Genomic DNA, 27,913 nt, shown 5'->3' on the forward strand with positions numbered 1-27,913 from the left:
TGTTCCTTGCTTCCAAGTTTGAATTTGAGACAACAAAACTCCAACTCTGTTTGGTAGCTTTAGTCTTCCAGGAAAGGCTATGCTTAAAGCTGTCAGACCCCAAGCCACAGCCTGCAAATCTTTAGGATTGTGTTCTTGATAAAAGGAGGAGGAATCCATGAAAACTGAATATTCCAAGAAATAAAGGTGAAAAAACAAAAACCCAAAGCATTTTGCACTAACTCAATGCTACTTTTCCCTCCCTCACCACAAAATGTAGATGCCATAAATAACTGCAGTTGCTTAAAATGTTAATCCTAAAGCTTCTGCAAAACCACAGTACCTTTTTTAAACCATAGAAGAAAGCAGATTAGTTTTTACTATTGAAATAAATTTGAAACTAATAGAGCAAATGTACAAGTTATGACAGTGAGGAAAAAAGCAGCTGACACACAAAAAAGTCCCCATGACCAGAGATACCTACCACGCATTCTGATATCACTCCACAAAGGTTTAGATTGTGGGGGTTTGGTGGATTTTCTTTGATTTGTATTTTGGTTTGTGATTGTGAAGCTTTTACGTTCAGTTGTTTGGGTTTCTTTTGGAGCATTAGTCATGAACTTGATTTTCAGTTTCTCACAAAGAGAAAGGGCATTTTCATATATATCAAGAGAGCATTTAAATTATCCAGTGATTTTCCACAAACTAGACTAAACARCATAAAAAGATACAATGAACACTGTAACAACACTTTCAAGGGATTTGTTTATTTTTGGTTTACAAACAAAGGCACCCAATATTTCTGTTTATGTCTTAAAAAAACTCACAGATTTAGCATTTGTTTCCAAACATCTGTTCCTACAGCAGAGAAAAATATTACAGGAAAATGTAATTTTTTTTCCTGGTCCCCAATTTAATTATCAGTAACAGTTCAGCAATAATGTTATTTCAGTCTGTTCCTATTAACCAGCTGATAACTTGCTAGTCAAAACACTGAGTCTGCCTTTCCCAACCAAAATATATCCCAGCAGATTTYTGACCAACATCCCTTATGTGCAAACATTGGTGTGAAGAACTGCAAGAGGACAGGGTTCCCAYATGGAAAAACCCCAAGAGCTCCAGAGAGAATTTCACAGACTGACCACAGGAAGGGACAAAAGGAGAGGAATAAATGTGACACAATCTACTGTCAGTTCAATAGGATGACTGACAAATCAGTGTAACAACAGTCTCCAAAGAGGGGAAAAATTGGTTTCTAAATTGGCAAATATTTAGAGGTTAAATATCCTTAGGTTTAAAGTAATCTCTTTGTAATTTATTCAAAAGACTAAATTTCTAAGCAGTGTTTTGGACCAGAAATAATCAGTTCATTGGCTTCATGGTTCATCTCAGTGTTAACAAATCAACGTTAAAAGTAGCATGTTAAAAGGTTTATATATTATATTTAKAGTTAGAAACAACTACAAGTGAATTGTTTCACAGAATAACTTTCAGAATAGGATGTATTTGTCTTTCAGCCACATGCCAAGATGGGACAAGGGGTGTCACTGGACAGGAGGCCCCTCTGCTGACAGAAAAGTCTGTAATTCAGGAATGCTTAAGCAGACTTTCAGCTCTAGGAAGATATTGGGGAGGCAGCTGAAAATTTAATTCACTACTGTATCTGTTAAAGTGTAATATCTCCAAGCACAGAAGCCTTCATTTATTTCAGCCACATCAGAGGTCTCTCACACCAGGTGTGGTCCTAGACCTTTCAGGCTTTTCACCACTAGCTTTATATATACACCAGTAATTTTMAAAAGGAATTACAGCTTAACTACTTCATACAGAATATTTAGCTTCGACAAGGAAGCCATTATCTTTTCAAAATGAGATATACACCTGCAGCAAAGGTGTTCCCTTTAAAGTAAGAGTTTTTGGAAGAATAGCAAAATAAGTTCTTTACAAATTTAATTCAATAGGACAAAAAACTACTAAGGGCAAGTATAATGCAGTTCTTGTGTGATTTAATCATTATTTGCCTTCCCAGGCCAATTCAAGCACAATTTCATCAGTACAAACTGATTTGAATGAACAGACACTGGGCAAGGGTCTGCATCAATTAGAGGAGCACTACAGCATTCTCAAATCTGTGCAACCAAAACTTAGAGGGATCTTCCAAATTGACTTGGATTAAACAAGGATTCCATTTTTTCTTACAACTTCCYATTTCTACAAATGTTTTCCCTGCATGAAACGAAGTTACATGCAGAAAAAGCTCCAGATTTCTTCAGGTTTCAACCTAATAATTTAAGTTAAAAGACAGGGGGAAGAACTGTTAAAATCTATTGATTTTGGAGCAAGGTGCATCTTACTCTGGGGTTTTATTRGGACAGGGATAAGAAATTGTGCATTGGTGTTGTCCATGCATCAAATTTAACAACTCAGAGATTTAAAAAAATTATCAATTCTTGAAGTATTTGCTAACATGGCTTGCAACCTAAAACCAGGTATATCTCTTAATGAAAGTCTACAGGTTTTCCAGCTACCCTTCCCAGCAATATAAATAGCAACTAAGCATAATAAATTCCTTTTCATTACTTTTACCCTTTGAAGTCAGAAGTGTAACAATCAAGTGCTGGCTCTGTGTTCTCAATTAAAAAAAAATCATTAAAAAGAGGACAGTGAATGATTTTATTTGCCCCTCTCTGGGTTACATTTCATTTTTTCTGCTTTCAGAGAAGCAAATTGTTCATGCTGACATTGCAAGTTCAAGCCAGGTTCAAGCACAGAACCAAATCACAAAGTGCATTCTGAAGCCCAGATCATACAAAAGGTTTTTCAGTAATTAAGGAAGGTTGGTTCATTTTTAAAACAAAGGAGGCACCATTGTTGCATCCCTGCTTTGAGGGGAAGGGAAGAAGTGGCAAAACATAAAGACAAATTACAAAAGTCCTCGATTATTTTATTTCAGGAGATCTACTGTCATTTATACACTTTTTGCAACTTGCAAAACCCTTTGTAATTTAGAAGAATTTCAAATAAATAGATCTACAGCAACTAATATCTACTAAGTCAATATTTATCTTGCTCAATGTGGAGTAAAACTCAAAAGAAAGATCTGATGTTAAGGCAGATTCCAATCAAACACGTTCCCAATTGCACAGTTATGTTGGTCAGTGGTCTAATATGTCTTCCCCAGGTCAAAGAGCCAAAGTTGTCTAAATGCTTTTTTAATGCCAATTCAGTGTGGCACTTGCCCTTTTGATTTGCTCCATTTCCAGGAAGGTACACAGCTAACATCACAAATACCAAACCGTTTTTCAATGAAAAATGAAATTACGCTTTTAGGAAATGTGAGATGACTACAGGTTACAGGGTTTGTGCAGTTAGACCACCATATGCATAGATGTCCTAATGCTAAATTCTCCTGCTCAGTATCTCATGGTACTGGAGGCTCTGAAGTAGGACAGGAACTTGTAGCACAGACTGACCACAAAGTACCAGATGTTTCTTGCCATTTGTGACCTYGCAATGAAGATCCGCCAGATCAGGATCACCAGGATGGTGTTGAAGCCGTAGCGAATGTTCCTCAACCTTGGGGAAAACAAAAGGAGTCATTAAGAGACAACATACAAAGACTCTGAGGAGAAAAGAACACTAAAAATTAACTTCTGATACAGAATTGAATTTGTTTATCTATCCATCTCAAGATATATTACCAGTGGCATTAAGAGAATGACAAAAATAACAAACAGAGAACATTTGACTGCTGAAAAGCAGAATAAAAATTAAGGAACAGAGTCAGCCCTGTTGCTCACCACATGTACTTCTAAATATTTAACACTCTGAACTTCCCTTCTCCCCACCATGCATTTAAAACTTAACAAATATGCTGATGTAATTGCAACTGCCACTGATGACAATAACAAGAGGAAAAAACCAAAATAACCCTCACCCCATCATCAAAACTCATCAGATTTTCCAGACATTTCTAGCCAAGGAACCCAGCCTCTTCCCTACAATTTTCAACTCCTTCCTTCTCTGGAAACTATATTTAAAGAGTAAAATAACCTAAGTGACCTTTTAGAGCAACTGTGATTTTGAGAAATCTTCTCACATGTAGAGATGGAAACTTCAAGCCAAACAAAAAACCAAACTGGACAAATGCTACAAGGCAGAGAAAATATAAAATTATACTTAAAATAACAAATTTACSATTATACTTACTTATTCAAGTGTTTCCTAGCTGCAGGGAGGCCTGACATTTCTTCATTCAGCACATATTTCTTTGTTCCCATGCAGTAATTTTCCATATATTCTGCCCAGTGTAGTTGTCGAACATCAAAATTAAACGTCTGTATAACAGAAAAGATTTCACTGTTAGTTGTCTAAAAATTCACCTCCATATAATTTAAATGAARATAGAGGTCTTTATTCCAGATAAACCCAATTTGTCTTTGACACAAGAAAGTTATCCTATCATTAATCCAAAAAACAGTCGATTTAGATCCCATTTCTGATTCAACCAYCAGCTTCTTATATCATCTCTTCCAAATTTTAATGACTTCATGCCTTATTTTCCCACCTCAGAAGGAATATTCTACTCTCCACCTCTCAGTTTTCCCATTTCAACACTCTGCAAGGAATTCCAGTCTAAAAATAACTATTTTCTTGTATGTTGTTTATTTTTAAGCAACTAAATAATTCTAATATGCTCTAAAATAAACACTGCTCTGTGCCAAGTTCACTATTTGATAAAGGTTCTTTTAGGTGTGTTTATAGTTATACAGTTATATTTTAAATACAACAATCTGAGTGACTTCTGCAGGAGAGAAAATTACTACGGTGAACTCAAAACTCCAGTTTTTTATTGATTTCCTCATCTCAAGATTTTATAGTAACAGTATTTAAATCCCAACAATGAAAATGCAGCTATTTGAAAAATAACAGCAGTCCAAAGCTCTGGAACTTTGTTTTTCAAATTTTTCCAGAACTCAAGTTACTACGAGGAGGAAAGAGGGCAGGAAGAGGTGAAAATACCATCCACCAAAAGCTATTTTATTTCCTACTTTTAACCAGCTTATTTAGGAATTTGGCTGTTTTTCTGGAATGTAACTACAGAACTGATTCTGGAAAACACTTCAATAGGAAAGTCATTTTAAGAATGACAGAACCATTCCAAATGCATAAGGGAATCTGAGTGTTCAGAATTGAAACTGGTGATTTTTATTCTGAATATTAACCAACAAAGTCACAGCAGAAGGGAAGTTTCAATTCGATTGGGGCACCTCATCTGTTGGCAGTGGAGGAGGTGGAGAAAACGGGGAGTAAAGTTAAACCTGGGAGTAAAGTTAAACCTGGGAGTAAAGTTAAACCTGGGAAGAAACAACTTTTCCTTTTCCCTCAACAAACTGTCATCTTTATTTCACTGCTCCCTGCCCATCCTCATCTCTGATCACGTCACGTCCTTACTCTATCCTGAATTAAAAAATTTCCATTTCCCTCCCAGTCCACACCCACACCCACACCACAAAGCCACTTGCCTTTTTRTCTTCAGGGGTTAGCTGGTTCATCAGCATAGTCATGTTTTCAGTGCTCCAGATCCAAGAATTGTTTGTAAAATATTCTAATAACATCATGGACTTRTGAAGACGTGTTATTGTCTTCATCATCCTACAGTCCAAGGCATGGAATGGACAAGTTACAGGGGTAAAGATTAGTTCAAACAAATAAAACTGTAAGATTTTTTTACCCTCCAACCCCCTACCCCAATATAAAAAAAAAAATCCCATCTTGCTCAGTACCAAAAGCACATTATATTACATCAATAGGAATTTCTGCATAGCATTGAAGTGAATTTTGCCTGTCCAATCTCTGTATAGAACCAGAAACCATCAGACAGTCCTTCTTTTCCTAATTAKACTTCCCAGTGCAATAGCAAGTTACCATTTCTTCTTTTTTATTGGGGGAAAAAAATCTGCTGTCTTCTGTTGGTAACTCTTGGTTTGGGACACAGAGATGGAATCCTTTTCCCTTCAGCACAATGGAGTTTTTAGCTATATTTAATCAAATTGCACAGTGCAGGATGTCTGTGCAGGACCTCCCCTCAAACAAGAGAGGAAATTGTCCTGATCATCCTGCACTTTGTGCAAAAGATCTCTGTAACAGAACAAAGTTTTTCATTTTGGTCACTAAGAGATCAAGGCTTAAAACTACCAGCAGGAAAATATTTAAGGACACAGATCACAGCAGATCCTGTTCTGTGCTACTTCAAAACATGCAGAAATACCTTCCATCATCCTTTATTATGCAGAGGAAGAAACTCTACAAAACCATCACAGGGAATACAGAGAAATTATGTTATAAGGATCAATTTGAGCAAGTTGCTCTTTGATTATACCATCTGAAGTAGACCAAAAAAAAAATAAAAAAATGAGTCATGCAGCCTCTCAGAGGCAAAACTTCCACTTATGACAAGAAAACTGTTTCAAGTGTCTSAGTGTAGAGATGGCCACTCAGTTTTAATAAGTACTCACTAGTAGCACATGGCCTAATGCTRTTCAATTCCTGCTTTGGGGGCTCGAGGTATTTCCATCTCACAGAAATGGCAAATGGCTTCAAATTGATCCTTATAGCACGACACTGAACATTTTAGGCACAATGATAAGGGGGGAGGCAAAGAAAGCAGAACCCAGTACTAACAGGAAATATTTTCTGAAGGTGAATTTTACCAGTAAAGATCACAGAAGCAATAAAAACAAAATTATTTTTTCTCTGAAAGCTGCCTTGATGAATTCATACTTGTAGAAGGGATGTAGCATTGTCCCAGAAACTGTTCTAAAGCAAGTATTTTGCATTGCATTAGCATCCCTCACTGTCAGAAGCAGCTGACATCTCAGTATCTAAGGGAACATTAAAATTTCCTCTTTTTCTTCTCACAGAATGGAGCAATAGAAACCACAGAGATCACTGAAAAAATGTAGAGYATCTCTAAAGCACAAAAATTTTTCTTAAACCCCATAGGAACATATCTCATTGAGAACTGTCTCCAAATGTTAGACCACATTAATAATGATTTTATTACTAAGCACCTCTAGAAGCTTTCAAACACCTGCTTATAATTTCACCAGTTGGGCAAGGTGGCAACCATGGGGGCTGAGTTGAACCAGAGCTCCTCTSATGCAAAAATAATTACAAATATAGACTCTGCATCAAAAACATATCCCGTTAAAGTGAACTTTAAAAAAAGTATGCTAGATAAGCAGAAAAATTAGGAAAATAACTCAAAACACAGAAAGCAAAGAACTCGCTGGTCAGATAAGCCAAAAATACCTCAGAGCAAAAATGYCAGGATGGAATCAGTGCCAAAGAGCATTTTAGACTTATTGCAGAGCTCTGTCCRTTGACAGTCTGAAGATTATTTAACTTGACTTGCCCTTTTGAACCTTCCCATTCTGTGTCCTTATGCTAAGCTGGACAAGCAGCTACATTTTAGAGTGCTTTGACTGCCACAGTTTTTTTAAACTTATGCCCCTGCAAAATACTAATTATGCAAATGAATATCTGATTAGGTAAGTGTATACATTTAGCTTGTTTCTGGCCACTGACATTGGTTTTCATTCTTTTCTAAAGAAAATAAATCATACTAAATTTAAACTAATGCAAAGACTAACCTCTGCTGGGATTCTTTTTGTCTCTGCTCAAGACTAACCTCTGCTGGGATTCTTTTTGTCTCTGCTCATGGATATGATTCTAGAGCTTAGCTAAGCTGATTACAAAAATAAAAAAAAAAAAAAAAAAAAAAGCTTAAAAGAGGTTTTTTTTTCCCTCCCTCCAACTCAAATTGGATTTAGTGACTAAACCACAGAACCAACTGATTCAATCAAGGGAAAAACTGTTTTTCTTTGTAGGGTTAGCTTCTTTCTCTATCAGCCAGAAGAATCCAATTCTCCACATTATCTCAGCTCTCAAKCAATGACAGAGCTGGCAGAAGATGACCACGTTTCTCTGTGACACTTTTCTGGTTTGTGAAACCAGAAAAATCAACATAAAGCTACATTTTGCTGGGAGGAAAAGAGCAGCGTGGTGACACTGAGAGATGTCAGCAATGAGTGACACTTGTGGAGCTTTGTAACTTCAGTGGCACCACATTCCTCCTGCAAATGGGGAACACACACCAATCCCTCAAAACCAAGCATGAGAAGCACATKACAGGAATTCAATTTGAAGCAAGTTCATTCAGTTATCCACAAGTTAAGKGGGCTTGTTTCTACACCAGACAGTTGAAAGGAACCTGACTCAAGGCTACAACTGCATTTTGAAGAAGTTTTACACCCAACCTATTGTCTGCAGGTTAAAAACAGCCCTGATGCTAAATACAGACTGATCCTTCAGTGAMTCTACAGGCTGCCAGTCTGCAAGTCTCTGCACAAGCATTATATATAGCTTTTTTATAAAAAATACTCCTCCAAAAACATAGAACAAGCTTTTAGATTTGCCTTTGTTCAGATTTTTACCTGGTTGCAAATTTTGAAGTATAAGACACATTACTGAATTCTTATCATTCCAGCAGCTCTGTGGTTCCTTTAAGCACACAATTTAAGGACTTGGAAGAAAAAAGGATGCTCTATTTAACACGATGATGCCCTTAACTCATTTCTGGTTTGTAAGACAGTACATGAAAGGTGCTTCCAGTTTTCAGAAGTTTCAAATTAAAATGACAGATGTAACGGACATAATTTCACACCTACATACATCAACCACATCTTTCCTTGAGCTTTCTAAGAAGCAGCAACAGAAGAATTGCTGCAGAAATCTCTGAACAACAAACTTTAAATATTTCATGTCACATCCTATTTTCTCAAAGCAACTGGGAAGATCTGCYTGGTGTGCATTTTTAAAGGCTTTAACATTTCAAATCTACCAAACTGCTTTTAAATAACACACGGTTCTGTCATGCTAAGCACTATGCAAAGTTACATGAGCAAACTATGCCTTGCATTAAAGATAATTARACAACTAATAAGCTTTGCTATGCAACTAAGAATACACAGCAAGCTACCAACAACACTTTTAAACTTCAATGCTAAGGTTTATTACCACTATTTAYGTAATTGCCCAATGCTAGAGCATTATTTAAGATAAAATTTAAAATCTTCACTATGCCAGTCTTTCTTGTATACATTCTTTCTGTACAAATTTGGAAGAAATAYTGTAGGTTATTTCTTCCTTCCCTTTCCTTACCTGTTAATATTATCAGAGAATCGTTAAATTCAAGCAYTTTCAACTAGATGCAAAAACAGCAAAAAAGATTTCCATTTCATCAGAAACATTGCTTCTGCAAGTGAGGTGCAAAAGAATGATTTCATATTGCAGAAAGATTGTAACAGATACGTGTTTTGAAAACAGGAAGATTTTTTGTTTTGATTATTATTAACATAATAACTTCATTCTGAAGAATCATAGACCTAATCTATTTTTAATTTCTTTTCTTCTACTTGTTAAAAATTTTCATTGAATTGCAGTACAGGAACAGCTGACTGCCTGCAGTTGAGTTTTTTCTCCTACAAACCACTTGAACTGCTCCTTTCTACTAATCCAGTGCTAAACGTGTTACAGTTTTTACCCTCCTTTTAAGACAGACCTGACTACAGGACAAATGAACACTCACTGGTGTTAATACACTGTCACCACAGTGGAAGTTTTAGTCTGAGGCAAATACTTTTTGAAAATGTAACATAAGCAATGAGATAARGTCATATGGCTTGGCAAATCTGAAACAAATTGAAGTGGTATCTTATATTCCTGCTACATAATTTAGTTTAGCCTATAATTTTCACCACTTTAGTTAGCCCAACGCTAATCTAAGCATTATAAACTGAACGGAATGCTGAGATGATACAAACAATACCAGGTCMAATTGTATCATCTACAGGAATAACCTGCAATTAAAAACTCAGTCTCCCATTCCATGTTCAGTTTATAAAAGCAACAACAACCTTAACACAAGCCATTTCCTAGAGTTTAATGACTGATCAGGATTCTGATCAAAGACATACCTGGGACAGCATTGTTAAGGCACTCATTAAACTCTTCMAAAGGCAGCACTGGGTTGTTATTGCTCAGTTAGTAAACCCAGATAGTGCCCAGGCCAKGTCCTCTTCAGAGTCTCCAGCACCTTAGGGAGGCATTTCTAACCCTGTCCTTCTTACCATGGCTTCCGACCTGCCAATCTGAGCAAAGCATCCCAGGAAAAGGACACTAAAAGGTYCTCTGCAACCCGACAGTGATACACAATGGGGCTGGAGGTTGTCTTAAAATCAGGTACCCTTAAYACATTCTCAAATGGATTTCGTGAAAAAACCTTATTAGCGTAGTATTCTGCRGGAAAAAATAAGGATCAACATATTTTTAGTATTTATTATTCAAGAACAAACATCACTTGGTCTACGGCTTTGAATTCTGTTTACCTTGGCTAKCCAAACCCCCAAACTATCCAACAAAAAACACTCTCATTTTTGCTAGAAAGCTCAAAGTCACTTTGCAGTCGAGGACCTGTTCTCAGGAAAAAAAGGTTGAGTTTTAGTCACAAAACATTCAGGGAAAGAACTATAAAATAAAAATCAATACACATGATAGTGCAAGCACAGCTTTGTTTAAAAGTGAGAGGAACAGACAAGGCCAGTCACCATTACCTTGGGCTTCTTCCAGTAATCCTGAGGTAGGTGTCATACAGGAATGCTGGAGCCTTGTGGCTCACAGCAATCCAGTAATGGTATAAAAGGTGATTGGAAGTTAGATTTACATTGGGCCGTCTGAAGGCCTGTTCGAGAGGRTTCCTCTTGAAAGTGGAAATTACATGGTATTCTGAGAAAGAAAAGTTGCACAACAGCTTCGATAATCACCATGTAAAATGTAATGGGTTTTCAAAGTACATTACAATACCAACATCAGTGTGCTATTTCAACAACCACCCTARCTCTTCTCCAATGCACAGAAACTGAAACAGTCACAAGCTTTTAACTGAAAATACTGTTGAGCTGGTTCTTACTACAATCAAGTGGTGGTTTATGCCTTCATCTTCAGTCTCACATTTTATTGTAGCTTCTCTCTGTTCCTCTTTCGTACCTTAGAAGTTGGTGGTTTCAAACACTGACAGCAATTTCAGTTTATAAAGCATGCAAATCTATTTAAATTGTCATCTATATTTCATGAAGAGGGTTATTCTGATCACTTATGTGAAGAATTTAAAAACAGACTGAGGACTCTGCAATCATCTCAAGTGACTTTAAATGACATTTGAAAGCAACTTATCCAAATTTAAACATTAAGAAAAGAAGCAAMTAGGGTGGGACTCCATGTGAAATTCTTGATGACACCTGTAAATTCAGTACATGACAGATATGCAGGGTCAGAGTCTTTAAGAGTTATGTGGAAATACATCTCTACCTTTAATTTGTGCTTATAACTTTATGCTGTTGTTTGTAGACAGCATTTAAATACTCTGATTCAAAATGGGTATAAGTGAAGTCAGCAATTTTCCAAGTTTGGTTGAAGTAATAATGTTTGTATCTACAGATACATATAAAATGGCCAAAATCAAATAAAATAGATTTAACTATTGAGGTTAACTGAAGGAAAAAAAAATAAACTGAGTTAAGGATTCAGTTTCTGAAAAGCTGAAAACTAACACACAATTTTTACTATGCCAAACAGCTTGTATTGTTATTTATAACAAAAACTATTGCAAAGCCTTTGGCATGTGGGTTACATCCTAGTCAGGATATCTCAAGAGTTGAAAATAGGTGGCCATATATCCTTAAAGGCYACTCTTCCCTGTACATGAATTGCTGAAATGTCATGCAACGACCTGACAAAAAAGCCACCTCAACCAACAATCAACTGAAGTCAAACACAAAGAGCTCCACAAGGGCAAAACTATCACCATACCTTTCAATTATGCAGATGTGCAAAACATTTAATTGTGGGCTGCTTATTTATATGTATTTATTGGAGYTGGCATTACACCCAACATCCCTTCTATTCCTCTCAGGAACACTTCTTTCCACACACTACCCACACTGTGGATTAGGTCATGGCAGCAGCAAACAGAAAAATCAGTTCTCCCATAGTTTAAATTATAATGGGATAACAAAAAAAAAAAATCACAACAAGAACCAAAAGAAGTGGTTATAATGATGCAGGAGAAGGGAGGGAGAATTTACAGTGGAAGTTAATGAAAAAGCTTACTACACTGCAAAATTGAGAGGCGTGGCTGTAATACCAGTTTCAAAACCAAAAATGCAGTGTGGTCTACTGATTAKAACTGGTTTGTTTGACCTAATTTTTTGTTTTAAGGGTAATGAGAAAAAAGAAAAACATGGCATACCAACTTCACTCCAGTGGAAAGGATTGGTGCCACCTGTTGTACAGTTATACACCATGACTTTTCTTGGTCTGAGGGAAAAGGAGATAAAAGAGCAAGTTAGAAGAAAAACAACCTTTTAAAAAGATGGACAACAGAAGAGATGCCCAAAGTTATCCTTTCCCTCAACACCACCACCAATGTAAAGCAGAAAGCATCAGTTTCATGGTAGATTTTCTGATTTATCATCTTTAAGTATTTTTCTCCTTTAATTATCATATTTCTTTTCTTTCAGACAAGGCATSACCTACACTACTGCAGATTGTATTGACCACAAGACCCAGGAAAGAATTTTCAGACATAGCTTTATAATAWCAGTAGGTGATGTCTCCTTTGGCATAAGCAAGTTACACTTTGAGTAACAGAAACTTAAGATTCCTTTGTCCTGACTAAACAGCAGGACACAGAGAAGAATTTCAATACAAGACTGATTTACTAAATACACAATATCATTTCAAAATAGTCTGTAGTCTCTTTTGTCTGTTATACCTATTAATTCCAGAATACCAGGCTGCAGCAAGTGTGGCATTGACAACAACATCTACTGGAACAAGATCTGCTAATGCATTGTTGGAAGCTCTCATTGTTCGAAGAATTCCTTTTCCTGCCTTGAAAAACAAAACAACAACAAAGAGAGACACAAGATGCAGCAGTAAAACATATGCTTTGATGCCTTCCAAAAGGAGGGGGGAAAATTTAAGTACATTTATTACTTACAGCAATGAAGATACCACTAGGTCCATTGAAGTTATCAATCCAGCCCTATTAGGAATGGGGGAAGGAAAGGATTTAGTTAAGACTATACTGAAGTCAGCAGCTTCAAGTGAAAATTTGAGCAGTTTCTACAAATGTAAGGAGYGGAGGAAAAGGAGACTAAAAGAGCAGAAAGACATTTAATTTCATGCCTCTAAAATTTAAACTTCTTCCACAGCAAAATCTGGAGATGTAACAAATTCCTMTGACTCACACAAGAGACCACACATGGTCCTTTAGAACGAGATGCTTATTTATTGCTTAGTGAATTGTCCATAAAAATATGTTTATGTTCAAAGTATTCAAGTTTACAAGTATTTTCAGACTAGCAACTCCCATTTTTTTTTCCATTTTTCAACCACAATGCATTCTTGCTCAGCTTTAATGACAATATTTAGACACCCTGTACTGTATCAGTTGTTATCCAGAAGTAACCAAGACACAACTTCACAGTCCARGAGATTTTCCTCTCCAAGGTCACAGGATAAAGCTGCTCTCAGTGTGTTACTACAGTTTACAAGAGGTCAGATGACTTACAGGAAAAGGCTCCTTCCAGCTGGCACCAATGATGGACGGCCTCACAATGGCAATGTTTAACTTTGCACCYTCTTGCTGCACCACAGATTCAGCTAAGGCTTTTGTGTACGTGTAGGTATTAGGTCTTTTGCCCAACAGTTTAGGAGTAATATCATTCACTAGGTCATCATCCATCCACCTGCAGAAACAAAACAAGGAGCAAGTGTAAATTACTGCTTCACTGGGGAGGTGGGAATTGCTAAAGTGACCATGATTATTTTTTTCTCCTTTAGAGAAAAAGGGACACACACCTAAATGAAAAGAAGTTTCTCATAAAACAGAGGATTCATGTTCAGTGTCCATCAAAAGCAGCACACTGGCRTTTACTTTTTGCTTTGTGGCAGCAAGCCCTCACACACCACCCCCGAAGCAAGCTGGTCACAGTGTTGCTCCCTTTAAATTAGTTAAATCTTGCAATTCCATCTTGCTTCTCAGTTCCTATCAAAAAGGTAACAAGCTTCAGTCATAGCACAYAAGCAAGAAAGATRTGCCTCTGCAACTATTGTTATTTTRGTGTTCCTCACTGCCAAACAGGACTTGAATTTTATTTGCCTCAGTCTTGTAGTCACAGAAATGGAATTTATTRTTTTTCACCAATGCTCTATTACMAAGTGGACACACAYCAGACTCCTTTCATGATATGAACAGGGTGGAAAGAGGGGTAGTAAAGGCTCCTTCACTCTTTCATAACTTCACAAAAGCCTTCCCTCAGGAGTTCCAAAGTACACACAGCTGTCCCAACCCATACCAAACAATTTAAGTTCCATTTGTCTCTTCACAAGTCAGATAGTCAAAAATATGACTGTTTTGCAATCTCTTATTTGTTAAACGTTTTTAAAGTCAACATTATAAAAGAGGGCTGGCTCAATGTGCATTTTAGGTGGTAGCTCATTTGGTTTTAGTGTTAGCATYCTTGCACCTATAATAAGAAGTTAAAGTAGGTATTTTAGTTTTAAATTAGTTTTTTCAGTTTCATTCTCTTCCAAGGGWTTATATTTTGTATGACAGGTAAGGMGGAAGGGACTGATTTAGAGTTKACATTATTATRTATTACATTACATTTRTCCCACATTGTCACCTGTTTCAGAGTTTGACAGCTACTAAGACCTCAGGACAGTCAATATATACAGAAAATAAACTGCCAAATGAGTCGTTTTCCCCCATCTATAATGACCAATTCAAGCCTTAAAAGATACAAGGAACAGATTTTTAATGTCTGGGCTCTCAGGATATCTAACAGAACAACTCCCACAATTAAGTAATATTATCTCAGTATCTCAGACTGCTCTTGCAATGGCATTTAGGTGGACGTAGTGGAGGTAGCTGTTCTCTTAGTTTTATCCTTTCCTTCACAATGCTGGTAGTAGCACAAGGTATGAGTGACTCAGCTCACCATAGAGCTGAAAGACTGGGACTCATCACAGAGGAGGCTGTGAGTAGGTGCCAGCATCCCTCTCCATCAGGACCCTCCACACCCAGCTCAGCCTAAAGGAACCCTAAACCTGAACCCATCTCCTTTCCAGAAAAGGGGAGTGTCAGTCCTGCTGCCCATCCTCCAGGACAAGGCAAGGAAACTCTTCATCTTTAAGRCTCACTTCAGTACTAGGAATCCAATAGATACAGATTCCCCAAGCAGATTCATGAAGCATAACACGTACTCAAGAGAATCKATGAGTTTCCTGGGATCCACAGGAGGTGGGTACACGACTTCCTCAATCTGTTTCCGATTGCAGTATGCATAGGCAGTGGAAACGTGCATGAACACCTCCAGATTCTTCATTCTCTGTGCCAAGGAGATGAGCTGTTGTGTGGCAATCACATTTAACTGCACTGCATCTCTRTTGATTAAACACAAATGTCATTAGTAGGAAGCAAGACAAAAGCAAGCAAAAAGAAATTCACTCCTAAATGCCTCAGTGCTAGGTAGATAAAATCTCCCTGAATTCTCCACCCTGCCCCAAAAAAGCAGTATGGACACTGCCCTAACTTYCTGCTTAAAACCATGTACCACAGTCCTGCTCTAGAACATCTCTCAACGATTTGTGCTGCCCTTTATACACCAGGAGAAAAATTCTAATTTTACGAGGGAGCACAGCACATCTAGCTACAGCTCATTCACATCCTTTCTACCCATATTTGCAGAATTGTGCAGACACCTGATTCACCCCTCCCTTTGAACACCACACTAGTTTACCAGACCAGGGTAAACAGAATTTTAGACTCACCTTAGTGTTTCATTGAATCTGACRGTAGCAGCACAATGAAAGATAATATTAATGCATTCTATAAGTTTTTCCTTGATTGGTTCACTAAGATCCAGTTCAGGCTGTGTAAGTTCACTCATAACTACTATTATTTTTGCTTTGAAGTCTGGTTGCTCTTCTCTCAAYCTGTCAAAGAGCTGCCAAAAATAAGAGGACTCAGTGAAGATAAGACAAACATTTYACTTCAGTGCAGAAAAATCCCACATTCTTTGTCTATACCTCCTTGTTTCTCATCAGGAAGTTAGAGAAGTGCATCAGCAATACCATAAGAACATGGAACAGACTTCATGAACATACTCTGTGATGAAGAACTACCCCACACAGTGAAAGCAGTATTGAATGCTTTGTATGGAAGGTAAGAAGACTTCAATTTGCACTTAACATTATTTCAATATTCATCCTAACCCTTAAAACCAAATCTCCATCTGGCCCTATTCTACATCTCTGCACAGATGAGCAACTCCATCCCTGGATGTTCCTGCCTCAAGTAGTAACTCTCCTTCTCAGGACTTCTGCTGTGAACCTTCTCCAGCAATRAGTGCTCACCCAGACTCAAATCACATCTGATTTTTATCTCAACAGGAGCTGGTGTAGACTACAAGCACACTGATTCAAATTTAAAACCTTTCTACAACAGGTTTCCTAAAAGCCATATGAGCCTTCTATCTTAATGAAGTTTAACTAAGACCACACTAGTGCTACTTCTCTCCCTACTCAAATACTCCCCACTTTTGTTTGGGTAATACTGTATAYAAAAAGCAGATTGAGAAATTTTTGCTTTTTCATCTCTGAGTTTAGTCTGGAGATCTTTTCCTTGTTTCAGGGCAGTGACAAAGGGGTTTATGCAGAGATAATGTGGAACTGAATGYCAAGACAGAACCCAATTGTAACTCTATTGTTGTGTTCTATGACATCACACAGGACTGCAGGCAGATGCTTTTGAGCAATGAGCTACAGTTTTGACATTGTTACAYTGGGATAGGACATTCCAGAAAAAAAAAGGCGGCACAAGGAGAAAAGGTGACTTTCTCAAGATCTTAAAAAGAGTCTCAATCCATCTTACAACTCCCAGTCCACTGCCTCTTGTACTTGATTTTATATTCTCTCAACAAGCTCTAACACAGGTTTTTACTTCTCATTTCTGCATTACAGCTGRACATTCCCTCCTGAATTGAATACAGGATCATTTTCAACTACTGGCTTTGCTAGAGACTAACCACTTGAAAAGCAGCTACAGAAGCACTGCCARGTCTTGGATTTTATCTTTCTATTAGAACAAAACAAAACCATTTAACAATAATAGTTTGCTTTAGACAAACTGAAGCTGTTCTTAAAATTAAATCAGAATATTATAATGCAGAACAAAAATGACCTTKGTGAGCATATGACACATACCTTACAGCTGGTAATTTCTTCTATTCGTGTTTCAGGTGTCTGCCCTGCTTTGTTTCTCACCAGAACGTACACTGCTTTCACTTTAGGACAGGATCTGAGCAGCTTTTCCAAAAGCACTTTTCCCATGAAGCCTGTAGCTCCTGTCAGGAGGATATTCTTTCCTTCATAATATTCAGGAATGGAAACCATTGTGACCTTTACAAAAGTAAAAAACAAAAAAAAAATCTGTTAAAGAACTTAGAGGAGTTGAGATTTGCAGAAGACTGAATGGTTATATCTGTGCTGTTTATGTCTCATACCTGAAAGAAATGTTTAACAGATTTTTTACCTATAACCAGTACTTGAAGATGTCTTTTTTCATGACATTCTAAAAGACTCCCACAGGGTCACTACAGTGATTCCAGACCTTCTTGTAAAACTGCCCCTGTTAACAGTGTTTTAAGGAATGAGACACCCACTCAGCCAGGAAAATAGCTCAACTTTAGTCTATTTTTACCTCTGTGTGCATGGTCCTTTACCAGGCACTCCAAGTGCCTGTTCCATGTAAACTAAAGGTCATATCATTCAAATGTAATCACATGTAGATACCTCAGATCCATTGACAGAGACAGGGAGCCAAGCATCCCAATTGCTGGCCCTGGAATTCTGACTGCCTGCAGAGTCCCCTGTTAAACTGAGCCTTCCTACCAATTACACTAAACCTAAGAGAAGGCTGGCTTAGYTGCTTGGTATGGGATTTGATAGTTTTATATTGATTACAAGAAACCTGTACGGATCCATGGCATTTCCCAGCTTCTTCATCCATTAAGTCATTGGGGAGGAAAAAAAACCCAAACAACAAAGTCTTTAGAATTCTCAGCAAACTAAGATTTGAGTTTGTCACAAATACACCTTCTAATAAAATGAAGTCACATATGCCAACATCCTTACTCAACCCTTAGCCAGCTTACTTTCACTAAGAATGTACCATTATGGATACACTTCCACCACATTTTACCAATCTTTCTAATGAGACTTATAAAAATCCTGAGCTGATGTAGTGATTGTCTAATTATAGCCCTCTCCAGCAGTTCCACACACAAACTGTTACGATCAAAACACTCCCAAAAGGGATGGAGAGAGTCACAGAATGTCCTGAGTTGGAAGGGACCCACGTGGATCATCTGGGTCTCAAGTGAATGGCCCATAAAKGGATTGACCCCACAACCCTGGTGTTATTGGCACCATGCTCTGAGCAACTGAGCTCATCTCAGGGATAGATTCCATAAAACCGTGATACTAGAAAAAAAAAACACCCAAAATTGAGTATCTTTGAACACAGATGGAGCATTTCTTAGGCAAATAAGGATTACAACACTGAATACCTTAACAGGGTGAGAACCTTTCTTCACCTGCCACCAAGAATAAAGGTGCAACTTCTAAATACACTCAGTTCTTTCGAGACAGCAAGATACTGCAAGCAGGGACTTACTGGGAATACACAAATATATGCTAGGAGTGAACAGCTAATCTGTACTTTTTGCCTGAAAAATTGGCAGATATTTTTGGAAGACCTATTTGTCAGATACCACCATATCACAGCAATTGTGCTCTGCTTTTCATGTGCTCCKATCACAACAGTCCCTGAACACTTTCCAAATGACTGGAATTACAAACAATTACTGGCTAGAAATRAGTTACTACATGCACAAGTGCTACTGTCACAAGTCTGGGTACCAAGTCCTACGTTAGATACTCCAAATGTTTATTTGAAGYATCTAACAATTAATGGGATACAGTAGCAAGTTTAGAGCAGAACAAGCACTACTATTTCCAGCAGCCACAGTACACCATCCAGAATTGTTTCTTTGAAGTGAAGGGGAAAAGCAATTTGCATTAAACTACTTTTGCCACACAGTTAAGAGACWCTAAAGCAAATCTGAAAGCACACCTTTTGCCATAAAGCATGGAGAGCAAGACACAACATGTTCATGAGGCATTTTTTCCCTCTTCAATGTGAGATATAGGCCTATTGTCTTTACCATGACKCAAAGCCACAGTTAATGCTCTTCAGGTATGTGTTCCCCATAACTTTTGTTTTCCTGGTCTTTGCATACACCATTCAATTCCATTTCCTCCWGAAAATCTGCATGATCCCTCCCACCTACAGGACAGGATTTCAGTTCCCTCAGAGAGGGAGGAAAAAAACTCATACAGACATTACAGCAGCAATTTTATCACCAAGAGGTAGTTTTGTTATGGCTCCTACATAACCTTCTTTCTAATTTACCYAAGTGGCCATAGTTGCTATTTTTTACACCTCCATACTTTATGACAGTATCTAATACCATCCATTCCCTTGTCCTTCCTCAAAGAAAGGCTTAATTGTACATCTGATATAATGCCACAATCTCAGCCTGCAAACCTGCTCACAAGGGCATTGTCTCYGACTGTGTCCACACAGGAACCTTGTACAACACCCAGGACATGGCTGTGCTCCAACATCTGCTTCTGAAAGCTACAGCAATGAAAAGTTACACTGCCACTGGAAATATCTGTGCTGCTGCAGTCCAGCTTTTCAAGTAACTGCAAAATCTGACAAAACTGGAACAAAATAGATCAAAGTTTCCTGCCTCAGTTATTTCTGGTCATACTCCTTTGTGAAAGAGGCTGATATSAAAATACCAGACCTATAAAACACTGACATCCATCATCATTTCATCATTATGATGAAGCATAATGATGAAATGGGTTCAATGAAAACACCAAGAACATGCATAAATACATTCACACTTGGGAGGCAGCAACACTTCTATGTTTGCAGGCTAATATTTTATCTTTTTATTTTAAGGATTGAGAAATGCTTCTTTTAAGAAATGCTCAAGCCCATTTTCCTTTACTCTGTTCTCAGACTGGTAGACTTTATTCATAGCCACTTTCCACACTGAGTTTGTCTTCTGTTTCCACTCCTATAGAAGATTCCAGCTAGAAAGCAAAACTGGTGACCTTTTTCAGAAATACACGTTGCTGTCAATGTTACAGCAATAAACACAAGGATTGTGAGGAAACTGCCAAGAACACCAAATTGGATTTAAAGGGTAAAAACCATAGATGGAATCTAGGTGTGAACAATCAAAGTCTGAAATMAGCAGCCTATGGTTTGTTCTGTTAGAAAGAAAGGTTATCTCAGCCACAGGGAAAGGAAAGAATGTTCTCCACCTACCTTTCCCTGCCTTCTCCGAGAATGCATTTCCACATGCCAGTTAGCATAGCACTGCTGGCAACTCCTCATTTCAAACTCACAAGGGTCTTAGCTCACAGCTATAATACACTGCCTGTTTTACCTTTCARAGTTCTTCATGGCAGCAAATTMATGAAGGATCACAGAATCACYGAATTGTYAGGGATGGAAGAACTATTTCATAACTGTYGTAAAATAAAACTGTCAAGAAATACACGTAGTTCCTATCAGAAATTTAGTTTGGCCTCTAACACATAAAAAGCTGGAGTAGGTGCAGAAAAACATACCTATCTTGCAAAACAACACAACAAAATAGAATTTAACATTTTAAGCTTGTTAAGTGTCAGCAATCATTTTATCTGTTTTAGAGTACATCTTGCATGTTTACAAGAGCTGAACTAGAGCTGTTAAGCAGCAATACATATTGYCACCAGTTATCCAATGATTTGTTCACAGCTACCTCTTCAAACACACACAACTCGTACCAAACACAAAATAGTCTAATACACACTGTGGAATATCTAAATCCCTGCATCATAGATACTTTTTTGAGCTAATAAGCAATAACAATCTGGAAGAAAGAAATCTGACAASTGAAAGGACTAATAAATGTTCTGTAAAAAATTCCCACACTACCCATAGATATAAACAGCCTTTGGTAGAGGAGTCTTAAGTGAAGTTGCTACAGAGCAGCTGCTGCAGGGATCCTTCTGAATTCACAGGTTCAGGGCTAAGCCCACAGTGACACTTTGAAGATTATGTGAAGGGTCCTCTGATAAATCAAGAGTTCATAAATACTTCAGGAAAAAAAAGAAAAATCAACATCAAACCAACACTCCAGGATCCCAGCCAACATTCCCCATCTTGTAAAAAATTCTCGTGTCCAAGGCTGAGCAAGTGCTATTATGGAGCAAACAACAGCAGCTCTGTTTGCCTCCAGAGCTGCTGCAGCAATATTTAACTCACAGCTTCTGACTCTCACAACAAGGACAATTCTGTCTTTAACAGGAAAATGATCACTTCCCAGATTTGTCCAAACACAGATCAAGATGCTTAAAGATGTGCTTTCCAAGTGCCAGCAAAGCCTGCTGCAGTSCCACTGAATGTTTAAATGCTAAATCCAGCAGCTAGAGAGTGTGCATGTGTGTCCTTGTTAGAGATTAAATGATCTGTCTTCTAGTTTATCACTAGCAAACATTAGGTCAACAGCATGCTCCCTCCAAATTCAATCCTATCAAGATTATCGCTCACAGGAAATAGAAAATGTGCATTTCCCAACCTCTCAAGCGTCAGCAACAAGCCACAAAGTTCTGCAAAAAAAACAGCCCAATGAACTCATTTCCATCTTCCCTCTGACAGCTTGAACCCAGCACTATCAGGAGTAAAAAGCAGAAGTAARGTGGTATTTTGTTTATGTATATTCAGAAAATGAAATTCATCCAGACATCAAATCCGAGTGCACCAAGTAATTTTAAACACCACACACACACACCATAGCATCCACACCAGACAAAAATCATTACAGAAGTCACTCATATAGAGTTCCAATTGCCACACTGCAACAACACCAGAGCAAGCCAAAAAGAAAAAAAAAAATCTTCGGGAACTGATTGGAAAGACTGAGGCAACAAAGGAAATATTTAACTTATCTAAACAAGGTAACTGCCAGAAAGACAAGTCTGGGTCATGTCATATCATATCATCATGTGTCATTTCATCTGYGCCTTGTTTCCACAAAAGCAAATCAATGAATGCTATCAGCAGAATGTCCACATTTTCAAGCAGCACAAGGGCCAACAACCTGGCCTATGTGGCCAATACCTGCCCAACATATCTCCAAAGGATACAGTCTGTTTGTGCTCCAAGGTTACATCCATTGGGAAACTCACCTGTGAAAGATATTGCTGTAAAAGATGAGTAGAGACTGTAAAGTGCTTTGGGTGCAAGTTAACCTCAAAGCAYACCTATTCCAAACTTCACAGTCATGTGGAACATTTGGGATTCTTCCCTCAACTAGCAGAAAGACAGGCTTATCCATGTTTTAGAKTTCACCAGCATTCTTATCTACTCCCTGCAAGGTCATTTTCTTTACTTGCTGTAAGCCAAYCTCCACACCTCCAGGAGCTGCAAAACACATGGCCAGGCTTGGAAGTGATTTGAACAATTAAGTTTTGAAGAACTATGGAAATGGGCCTACTAATTTAACATCAACTGGCCAGTCTTTGGCTTGGTAATGCCAGACCTCAAATATCTCACTACACACTTTCCACACAATAATGGGGTGGATTCAGGGTAATATGGTTCTTTATTATGAAATACAACAATATCAATCTGAAAGACCAGGCCCAAGTCACAATTGTAGTATTAATGCCACCAGAACACCCAAAGCTCTACACAGAATATGGCAAACTTGTGGCTGACACTCAGTGYATTAAGAGAATTTCTCAAAAATAACAAGGCCATTTCAAACCAATTGAACATCTTCAGCACTGAAGACTATAGAGACTTCCCTAATACCAATGAAGAGATTTGTCCACTTTAAATCATTTATCTAATGAAACACAATACCAGTTAGAGTAACCAATATAATTAGGGCAAAGTTTACACAGCTGAGTGTATGGTCCTATGAACAAAAATAAAGTAGACTTGCTTTCCAAAAACAAGCCTCCTCACTATGCTTAACCACAGAATATGCTAGATACTGAAAGTTTATCCTATGAGTGTGCACTCCTCAAGCTACATTCCTCCTGGACATACTACTACCTCTGGCAGCAGATGCATTGAAGGTAAGGAGCATTATTAAATTGATTWAGGTRAGATTTAGCTAATACTGCACATGATCTATTTAACAGCACTACAGCACATTAGTATCAAGATCTACATTGATACCAGACCTGGAAGCAGTTCTGCTGATTTTTTTTCTAGATGACAATGAAAAAACCCAAGTAGCGTATTCACTCAATTGCTTTGGGAAGATGGTGAATTGGGACCAACCAACCCATGGTCACCCAATAATGKATTTGCACCATTCAGCCCAACTCATCAACTCTTCACTGAAGACACCCTTGTGAAATAAGATACTCTGAACTGAGGGYTGTGCTCACAATCATGGCAGTATTTAACCTCTTTTAATCCTTTGGTCTTATGGAGCAGAACCTGATTTCAACGTGGGCTGCTGTTATCTCAGCAGAACTCCATCATCAAAGGTATTTAGTGCATGTGTTTACACAGATATTTCTTAAGCATGTGTTCACACACCTTCCTACAGCCAAAATYCTGATATTACAAATTTCCATTTACTTTTGCTCCAGCTCAGAGGGATTCTGTACCAGATGACTTTGTAATTAATTCTTAGTAAGTAATCTGTTCACAAAGTACATACTAGAGAAGTCCTTTGCTTTGCTGTAACTATGTTTCTTTTACATTCAGTCCCTCCAAAAGTGAATTAAAACAACGTAAAAGGTTTTTACTATCCCATTACAGTTAGGTTATAGGTCGATGTTTTCCTAAATTGTTTACCATTTGAGCTTAGCCATCAAGTGAACACTGACAGAAAAAAAAAAAGTCTTTTGTACAGTTAAACTTCGACTTGCACAGAAGGCACAGATTAGGTCGCACATTAAGCTCTTCTAGGAAAACATACCCCACATAAGAACATTTACTGCAGTACATCTTCAATTCATATGAAAACATGTTTAACACATATGCAGAGAGATTTCATACAAGTTTTAGAAAACCAAGAGGCAGGCAGATTCAAGATTTTCTGAACAAAAGTTCCAGATAATTTTATCTAATTTAATTGGAAATCTGCATTAGAAATCTCACTTGCACTTTTGGTTATGAAAGGATTACAAGATAAAGCCTTGCTGTTTATCAGGGTAGTTGCATAAATCATGGCTCTTACTTTGCATAAATCATTGCTCCTGAGTTAACCCTGAAAGGAGAACAGAACCTGTCTGCAGGACGTACCTACAACACAATGAGCAGAGCAGCACTCACAGCTCACTCTCCATCACTCAATCCTCACAGAATACAGGCCAAAGGCATCACTTCAGCCTTCACAGGAGCACACAGACATCCAGCCCTGCTTATCACTAAGAAAAGCTTTAGCAGCAGCAGGATTATTGCTCCASTTGTCACTGTGATACTGTCATTTTGCTGGGAGGGGAAAGCCAAAAATCAASTAAATGGAAGGGGGTGGAGGAACAAAAAACATTCAAGTGTCCATCAGTTTGACAAGTTTCAGTGATAGGAGATAAATCTTGGTAATTAAAACCCAGATTCACCTTCCTTATATTGATCAGGCAAGACAAGGATAACTACCCAAAAACCGCACCTGCAATTATGTTCTGTTCAAACTTATTATTCACAAAGCAATTACAATTCGAATACTTAATCAAGAACAAAATGCCTAACTCTTATCCCTCTTTTGTTTTAAATAATAGATTAGAGTTCAAGGGCTTGAATCRCATTTTACAATAGACAYTACACAATGAATTCAAAGTCCCTGGAATCAWCATTTCCAGACTCCTTCCATACTTTCCCACTCTTTTACAGTCAAAAATGGTATTTTCTCTTCTATTATGTTCCTGCAGAAATTCACAATAATTCTTTTGAAACTTAAGAATTACTCATTTATCTGACAACTGCTCTACCAAGTTGTATGTGAAACCCAATCACCTCCTAAAGAAAAAAACCACACTAGTTTACCTTTCCTTTTTTCCAATATATGTAGAACAAACTACCACCAAAAAAAAGAAAAGCCCATCTCCACAATTATCTTTAAAAGTGACTTAAAGACACACTTAAAGAGATTGCCTACCTGTCTTCCAAACAGGATGCTGGAAGCCTCCCTCCTCCTCCTCCTCAGAGCTATTTACTCAGCAGGACAGTCGATACTGATCGTGTAGGTGCCAAGAGCTCCAATCTTAACTCCTATTTATGCTAATGGATGTCTTCTTCGGATCTATCAATTACGCCTGTTGCACAAGGAGCTCTATAAATTTACAAACATCACGCTGAACAATGACACGGAAAGGTGTGACGTGATGTGCACACACWSAGGCCAACAGCAATCGGCAGCTTAGTAACATCTGCTAAAAGCAGAATCACACCCAAGGGAGGAAAGTGATGGTACATCCCTGCGATCACTCTTGGGAGAAAGTTGGAGAAAGCTCAAGGAAGAACAGTTCTATTAAAAGGGCATCACTATAAACCCTGGATTGGAAACATTAAAAAAAATTAAAAAAAGGACTATCTAATTTATTCACAGAGACAGGATTTATTACAAGTTTGTAGCTTGCTAAACAAAGCAGGGCTGGAATACTTAYTACTGCAAGGCTTGGAATTGGCAACTGAGAGAAACACTCTGGATGTGCACGACTGTAGTAACCATGCCCAAAGACCAAATGTTTACATAAYGCAAGTCCTCCACCTACACACTATGCACCAAATTAACCAAGCACAATTTTAGGTGATGTTGGCTTATTTTCTGAATTTTTAGCTTGCTACTCAGCAGCTCTGCTTCCCGCAGACACTGAACATCCTCAAAGGCTGAATGCTTTGTGACAAAAAAACAAACACACACACAAGCCACACATACAGTTTTTCTGGCTGGAAAAGCCAACCGAGCCTGCAGTCACTGCAACTGTTCAGCTATGTCTTCAACACATCCAGGACCTTTCTCAGGCACTCACTGGAACCTTCTAAATGGCCGTAAAACCACTTCATTTTGCTGCATATCCCTTCCAAGCACCGGAAGCATAACGCTTGTGAGGAACTGGGAGTTCCTCCAAGAGCCAAAACTCAGAAACAGGACGAGAGAGAACTCTTCACTTTGTAGCACCCAGGAGGAGATTCAGTTTGGCCTTTCAGGAGCTTCAAAGTTGTATGGATGGTTACAGTTGTGCATCAATGTTACATCTTATCGACAAGTATCAGCTGCCATAGATGACTAAATTGMGGACAGGCTGGATTATTTTCAAAATGCAAGAAAAACATTTATCATGCCCAAAACCTACASCCACATTTAATGGCTGTTGCCCCAATGTGCTTTTATTGCTAAAATTGTGTCTAGTAAAGCTTTGCTATACCTACAGTTCAGCAATAAAGACCAAGTACTTGCAGTAAGAAGTTAGAGATCTAGATTTGTGTTTGTTTTATAGCTCTGCAACAGAGAGGAGGAAAAAAAAAAAACCCATAAAACCATAACCCGTTAAGTTAATCTTTCCTATCCATCTATGGGAGGTTTTTGATGGGGAAATGGCTGAATTTTAAGCCATGTATATGAGTGGAGGGTGTAAAAACAGGGTAGAGAAGCTGAAGAATGAAGATCCTAGAAATCTACCCTATACCCAGYATGCAATTTTTGCTGAAATAATGGTATCTAAGTTAAGAAGCACAGACATGATACACAAATTGGGGAAGTTGGGGATCAAGAAATTCCAGCCTGCTGCGGTACAGATGGATATCACAGATAGTAAAACACCTACATGCCCCRCTTCTTAATTATTATCGAAAGAGTTATTAAAATATTAAAAGTTTCAGTYGCTAAAGCCTTGAAGTAGGTTAAACGAAATTAAAGGTTTCTATTTTCAAGGGATTAAAACTAGTTTCGATTACAAGCTCGCAACCAACCAGTGTATCTCAGCAATTAGCCACACTTGTAACACCACTCAGGGAAGTGTTTTTGAGGACCCACGCGGCTCCTGCTCCAGAGGACTGCGATCCTCTCCCCAGGGCTCTCCCTGCTCCASACGGACCCGCGGGGCTGCGGGCACGGCGCATCGCGGTCTCCCCACACGCGCTTCTCCCTGCTCTGAGCGGGAGAGGAGCTCGTGGCCTTTCCTGCGAGCCCGTTCCCTGCCCGAGGGGAGCCGCCGGGGCGCTGCGGCCGCGGGMAGCCGGAGCCGCCGGGCAGGAAGGGCCGGGGCGCCGCCGCTCGCCGCAGGCCCGCCCAGCGCCGGGGGGATGGTGGTACCCCGTCCCGGGCCCTGCTGCGGGCGGAGCGGGGGCTYTCGGCCTCGCCCACGCTCCCCGCTTCGCTGAGCATCGACCGCGGCCGCGGCGCTCCGCCGGCCCGGGCGCCACCGCGGCGCGCCTCGCAACTCCCCGCCGCCCTCCATCCCTCCATCCTTCCCCCCCCGGAAACGCGCGGCCGCCCTCCCCCCATCGCCCCCGTGCCGGTCCGAGCGCGGTGTGCCGGTCCCGGTGTCGGTGTCGGTGTCGGTACCTGTGCGGGCGGTCCCGGCGCGGCCCCGGCGCTGCCCGCTCCCTCCCGGCTGTGTCCGCCCGGCGCTCCCGCCCCGAGGGTCCCTCACG

At 38.9% G+C, this 27,913-nt stretch overlaps 1 protein-coding gene across 2 annotated transcripts; it reads right to left on the reverse strand.

Annotated features, from left to right (window-relative positions):
- Window positions 1-730: 730 nt before the first annotated feature.
- Window positions 731-27,907, reverse strand: LOC130586486 (fatty acyl-CoA reductase 1). 2 transcript variants are annotated; one of them, XM_057387289.1, is made up of 12 exons: window positions 27,825-27,907; window positions 17,374-17,568; window positions 15,940-16,115; window positions 15,373-15,552; window positions 13,676-13,853; window positions 13,103-13,147; window positions 12,875-12,993; window positions 12,350-12,417; window positions 10,656-10,827; window positions 5,505-5,634; window positions 4,189-4,316; window positions 731-3,555 (listed from the first exon to the last, which is right to left on the reverse strand). In XM_057387289.1, the coding sequence occupies exons 2-12, from the start codon at window positions 17,560-17,562 to the stop codon at window positions 3,393-3,395; spliced, it is 1,548 nt and encodes a 515-aa protein (XP_057243272.1). In that variant the 5' UTR covers window positions 17,563-17,568; window positions 27,825-27,907; the 3' UTR covers window positions 731-3,392. The 2 variants fall into 2 exon arrangements, with proteins under 2 accessions (XP_057243272.1, XP_057243271.1); XM_057387288.1 differs by lacking the exon at window positions 27,825-27,907 and adding an exon at window positions 25,416-25,683.
- Window positions 27,908-27,913: the final 6 nt, after the last annotated feature.

Source organism: Malurus melanocephalus, unplaced genomic scaffold (genome assembly GCF_030028575.1).
Source record: "Malurus melanocephalus ecotype Western Australia unplaced genomic scaffold, MMel_1.1 scaffold_1170, whole genome shotgun sequence".
NCBI classification, from domain to species: domain Eukaryota; kingdom Metazoa; phylum Chordata; class Aves; order Passeriformes; family Maluridae; genus Malurus; species Malurus melanocephalus.